Source organism: Plutella xylostella, chromosome 11 (genome assembly GCF_932276165.1).
Source record: "Plutella xylostella chromosome 11, ilPluXylo3.1, whole genome shotgun sequence".
In the NCBI taxonomy this organism is placed as follows: Eukaryota; Metazoa; Arthropoda; class Insecta; order Lepidoptera; family Plutellidae; genus Plutella; species Plutella xylostella.
In genome coordinates, this window is record NC_063991.1 from 3,190,416 (window position 1) to 3,195,880 (window position 5,465).

The following is a 5,465-nucleotide window of genomic DNA, read 5'->3' on the forward strand; positions in this document are numbered from 1 at the left end:
AGCATTTTATTAAACTTGTCTAATTTTAGATTTTGTTAATAAAATAATAGTTTTCTGAAGTTTATGTTTTTTACTTATTTTTATAACCTACTACTATGAAAACAAATTATACCTAAATAATAATACGAGTAGTAAGAGTAAATAATAAAAACCAAACACCAAGATAAATGTCAACTATTTAATTTAAAAATAAATAGGTACCTAAGTAATTTTTACAACTTATCAACTTACGTTACCATTGCATTGACCCAAAAAAAACTTAAACTTTTTCGAGGCTTGTCAAAATTCTCGCCTAATTTTGGTTGCAATCGACGCCATATTTGTAGTAGAAGGACCTCCAGAAGTGCGCCCTGTCGGGTGTCAGCGGCGCCACGTAGGCAGGCTCTAGCAGGATGGCCAGGTGGTGAGGGTACGGCAGCCATTCGCCATTTGAGGGGTCAGGGGTTGGTGAGCTGGAAAAAAGTTGATGAAAATTAAATTGATGTTCTGATTTTGGCTAATATCAGTATGCAGTATTGTATGTCACGATGATTGCATGTTTAGTAATCCGTTCTCTGGCGGTGATTGTCTAGGTGTAAGCTAATAAGATCATGGAAAGCTGAGGATTTTTGTGGCTCTTTTTGAGAGGGGCATACGTATAACTATGGAAGATTTTTGGTATATGACGATAGCATATTTAGATTATCTAAGTACCTGACGAATGTAACTGTTTTCTTAATTTATGGTAGGTAAGAGATAAAATAATTTATGATAAAAGATCAAGGGCAGCAATGAAAGTTTGAGTTTGATGAAGTTATAGGGCGAGGTAACTAAAATATTGACTTACCCGAATTTAGCAAAGTTAGTCCACATCATGGTCATGAAGGTGACCATTCTGGCGTCGTTCTCATCCATCGGCAGTGGAAGCCTCTCCAGCTCGAAAATGTAGAACAACTCGTCCTGATTGGTGGTTGCCGGCAGGCTGCTATTGGTCAGGAGACGCCCCAGGTTCCTGTGACCGATGTAGTCGAAGATATACTCGTAGATAGGAAGACCAGAACTGTTGGCGAAGAGCTCTGCGAATAGAGACATCGGGCCGACGAATGAGAAGTCCGTATTCATGTTAATCATTCCACCGACCACATTTTCGTCCACTGAAGTTCCATTCGCGAAATAAGTCTCCTGTAGCAGCTTCCTAACTTCTTCTTGCTCGTCTTTTGGCACGCGAAGACTCCTTTGGTCCAAGGCTGAGTAATCCTCGTTCTTAATGCGGTCGATTTGGCTCGTGATGGTGTTGTACTCCAAGGTGCAGGTCAGGCCCTCGACGGTACTCATACCGCAAAGGACTGGGACCGGGTTAAACGCCTTGTGGGTTTTACCAGCTGACAGGATATTGAATGGGGTATCCACCAAAAATGGGTCTTCGTCCAAGTAAGTTTCGACGGACGGGCGGAAAACTGATTTGGAATGCATCTGCTTCGAAATAGCATCCTCAACCATCTTTATTGGAGTGCCAGAATAGATCTTGAGCAGATCTTTCGGCTTTTTGTTATTGATTCCCAAAGATTTGGCCACTTGGCTGGCGGTGGCTAACGGTTCCGCGTCAAAGGAATGGGGTGCGAACAGCGAGCCACTTTGACTAATAATCCTGTGGAACAAACCCTTCGTAGATTCGGAGAACATGAGGTAAATAGCAGCAATACCACCTGACCCTTGTCCCATGACGGTCACATTCTCCGGGTCTCCTCCGAAACTCTTGATATTCGCTTGCACCCATCTCAAAGCTGCTCTTATGTCTTTAAGGCCAGCATTTCCTGGGGCTTCCTTGATACCGAGGTTGAGGAAACCGTAAGCGTTGAGTCTGTAGTTTATCGTGACTATAACCACTCCATGGCTGACCAGATACTGTGGGCCGTAGAAGCTGGGAGAGCCGGAGCCTACTCCGAAGTCCCCTCCATGGAGGAACACCATGACAGGCAAGGAGGTGTTGGCGAGGAAGTTGGCTGGAGTGAAGACGTTGAGGACCAGGCAGTCTTCGATGTCGCTGGGGGCGGCCAGAGGGTCGGTGGTCGGGAACTGGGGACAAATGACGGTGCGAATGTTCGCTTCGTACACGCCAGGGTACGACTGGGGTTCTTGAGGTGCCTGAAATATAAAAGGAAGGTTAGATACTGCTGATAAAGGCCTGTGGCTTACGATGGCCTTGAGTGACAGGGTAGCTAACAATCCTCTCAGGCCAGTAGGTACCTAACTAGTATCAGAATGGAGATGAATATAAATTGGTAGGTACCTTATGACGCACAAAGCCGACCCTAAATAAGGACAAGGCAAGGAAGAAGAAGAAGAAGAGAAGCTAACTTACTTGAAATTTCTCTGCCACTCCGTATCTGATGCCACAGAATTCGTAAAACAGCCCATTTTCACTTAAACTGCCCTCCACTTTCCCTTGTTTGGTTTGAACTATTTGCGCCACTTCTTCGGAAGCTAACGCGCCAATAATGGCCGATGATATAAATATAAGACCGAATGAGTATCTCATCTTGGCCGGTTACTCTTAAAACTATAATGGCAAATTAATTTTCCCATCCTTTTATACCTAACATGAAAATAAAGACGTGATTTTTTTATCTGATTGTAATCGCTGTTTTACAATAGGATGATACGTGATCAAAATTATGCATTTATGATGTAAGAAAGTTGTAAGTAATCGATAATAATCAATTGCATAATATTTATCGATTAAACTTCATAGAACAAGTTAAGTACTTAAATCCAAAACAATAATTTTTTTGGTTTCATACTCACCTCGTGCGTACCATTTATTCTAGATTCAGGGAAGGAACCAGACATTAAGTAATTAATTAATTATGTACCTATTCAGCACATAAGTAGATCAGTACCTAGCTAGGTATTTACCTAGGACTAAGTACATGCAATGTTCTTCTTTGCGTGTGTGCGATGACAAACTCTGAAGCTGCCCAGGCCCTGGGTGCGTCGGACGTTATTCTACAGCTGCGCTCGGATAATTTTGGTACACCCCTTAAAAATAACTTCTGTGCATTCAAGTACGAGGCTACGAGTAAGTCAAGCTACGAGGTTCAGAGTATACACCTAACTACTGGAGGCTCCTATAAAAATAATAAAAACAGTATGAGTATTTACACACCACTGCGCCACGATTTAGGTGGTAAGAAGTACTTTAAAAAAAAGTTAGTATAAGACGATCTACAGTAACCGCACTTACAGTAAAATAGGGAGTTACCATCTAAATATTATGAACACGTAAAGCAAACGTTATTACAAAAAGACAGTAGTTATGTCAAACTTATGTGCCCTCTTTCTTGGTCGGTGGTTCAAAATAACAATGCGTTTCGTTTTTTCTCGTATGACCTTATACTTAGAGATCGTTTCATCAAATAAAAAGATTGAAACAAGAAAAACTAACCTTATTGCAATGTGATAAGGGTTTTGAAAGATCATTCGGTGAAACGCTCTGTACCAGCTAGTAGAAACTAAACGTTATTCGCCATGCGTTTTGAAATTTACAACACTAATAAATAGTTAAAGAATAGTTTTAGTTTTGATTCGTGATAAAATGACTGATACATATAAGTTTATATGACAAGAAATATTCAGCTTAACCAAAAACCGCTCCTGATTAATTCAGTGTATCATTAAAAGCTTGAAAAAAAACACGATCGCATCAAAACAAAAAGAGAAAGTCGTTAAATTTCCGAACTTATAACAACGACGACACGATTTTTTTGACACAAGTTTTCGTTTGCGATCATGAGATTGAAATTTATTTCCTTTTCAACCTACATTTCCTTTCATTAATCTTGTTTATTTGTAAATTAACAGTCTATCTTTACAACGATTGTCGCCAGTAGCATTCTGTGCATTTCAAACGCAAGCGTCCGCCCGATAGAATCAAGATATTGCTTACGTGTGGCCACTTCTACTGGGAATCTTGAACATTCTACCTCTAGACTGCACAGGACTATGATAGTTTGAGTCCCGTGTGCGCCGTCCGTCTCAGCTCAGTTATGAATAAGAAACTAGCCCGAACGGGGCCGAGGATCCGCGTGACGAAGCCTGCGATCCGACCGAGGAGAGTGGACGACTCCAGTCTGTTGACTCGTCCCGTGGACGGTCTCTATGAGGACCGCACCTTCATCTACACCTGCCAGTACTGCCGGATCAAGTTCACACACAACAGCTCGTACTTCCGCCACATGACCACCAACCACGCCTCGCAGCAGCAACAGGCAACGTTCGAATGTAACAACTGTCAAATAATATTCACTAAAAAAAGCAACCTCGATATGCATCTGCAGACGCACCATCAGTTGAAGAGCAAGTCTCGGTGCGACTCCTGTTCCATCACGTTCAAGTCACGCTACTGTTTGCGGAGACATATGATGCTGAAGCAGCTGATGCAGGAGAATACGTGTAGAAAGTGTCAGAAGAAATTCACGAGTAAGGAGGGGCTGTCAAAGCACTATCAGAACAAGCATATGTTCAAAAATGTTACGTTTCAATGTGACTTTTGCTCTCTCAATTTTAAAGCGAATGAATCGTTGATCACTCACCTGAATCGTGTTCATAAGAAGTTATGATTTGTTAGTTAGGGTTGTATTCATTTATTTCTTTTCTTTATTAAGCTTTGAAATATTTTTTGAGTTACAGATCTGATGTGGTTGTTGTAGCCTAGTAGATGTGTCAAGTTTTAATAGCACTGACGCTGAGTAACTGAAAGGAACTTAAAGCTAATTTCGGCATTAAATGTATGTAGTGTCTATAAAACAAGGCAGCCATACTTTTAAGATAGACATTAGCTTTTTTAAAGTATTTTTCTACAACTCAGCATGAATCAGTGAGGAACAGATCTAAGCATTGAATGGATATAAAGCTCCCTTCAGATTATTATCATATTCAATTTATAGAAAGCATTATGATATCACATTTGATATTATTAATAAATTTTTAGGGGTATATAAAGTCTTGGCAGAGTCTAGTAGGCTATGATATTACATTATTTATATGATGTTTTGAAGACATGTATCAAAGGAATTTCTGTGTTCATTACTTTTTGTCCTTAAAATGGTGTAAAGCAATAATTATGCTGGTACATATTGTAGGGTACTTATTATGATGACTTTCTTAAGTTACCATAGTTTATTGAGATTATAAACTTGTACAGAATACATTGTTCTATAAGTAACTATACATTTTTTTATTTATTGTAGAAGATTTTTCGTATTGTTCATACTTACATTCTTTTGAAAATATTGATTAGTTTTTATAAAAACTTATTCATCTTGAGGGTGGATAATTTTTGTTTGATGGATTATACTTTTAGGTATCTACATACCTAGCCCTTAATAAGGGATGTCTGCCTTCTGCAAAAACATTCATTGGTTTTTGTCTTTAATATTATTCTCAACTCTTCAACTCAATTTGTTGAAGTTCATTATATTAATAAG

General features: G+C 39.6%; 2 protein-coding genes across 2 annotated transcripts; one reads left to right on the forward strand and one right to left on the reverse strand.

Annotated features, from left to right (window-relative positions):
- Positions 1 to 283: 283 nt before the first annotated feature.
- LOC119693272 (juvenile hormone esterase) lies at positions 284 to 2,765 on the reverse strand. The gene is made up of 3 exons (XM_038116119.2): positions 2,342 to 2,765; positions 827 to 2,124; positions 284 to 452 (listed from the first exon to the last, which is right to left on the reverse strand). Exons 1-3 carry the CDS (start codon positions 2,516 to 2,518, stop codon positions 293 to 295), a joined length of 1,635 nt encoding a protein of 544 aa, XP_037972047.2. The 5' UTR covers positions 2,519 to 2,765; the 3' UTR covers positions 284 to 292.
- Positions 2,766 to 3,706: 941 nt separating this feature from the next.
- LOC119693364 (transcription factor hamlet) lies at positions 3,707 to 5,206 on the forward strand. The gene has a single exon (XM_038116637.2). It carries the CDS (start codon positions 4,026 to 4,028, stop codon positions 4,596 to 4,598), a length of 573 nt encoding a protein of 190 aa, XP_037972565.1. The 5' UTR covers positions 3,707 to 4,025; the 3' UTR covers positions 4,599 to 5,206.
- Positions 5,207 to 5,465: the final 259 nt, after the last annotated feature.

What these genes read in the sequence shown, in the direction of transcription:
- LOC119693272 (XM_038116119.2), bottom strand. Translation starts at nt 2,518, where the DNA reads ATGAGATACTCATTCGGTCTTATATTTATATCATCGGCCATTATTGGC. An exon ending in GAGTGGCAGAGAAATTTCAA is followed by an intron (nt 2,125 to 2,341) that starts GTAAGTTAGCTT and finishes TTTATATTTCAG; the next exon opens with GCACCTCAAGAACCCCAGTC. An exon ending in ACTAACTTTGCTAAATTCGG is followed by an intron (nt 453 to 826) that starts GTAAGTCAATAT and finishes ACTTTTTTCCAG; the next exon opens with CTCACCAACCCCTGACCCCT.
- LOC119693364 (XM_038116637.2), top strand. Translation starts at nt 4,026, where the DNA reads ATGAATAAGAAACTAGCCCGAACGGGGCCGAGGATCCGCGTGACGAAG.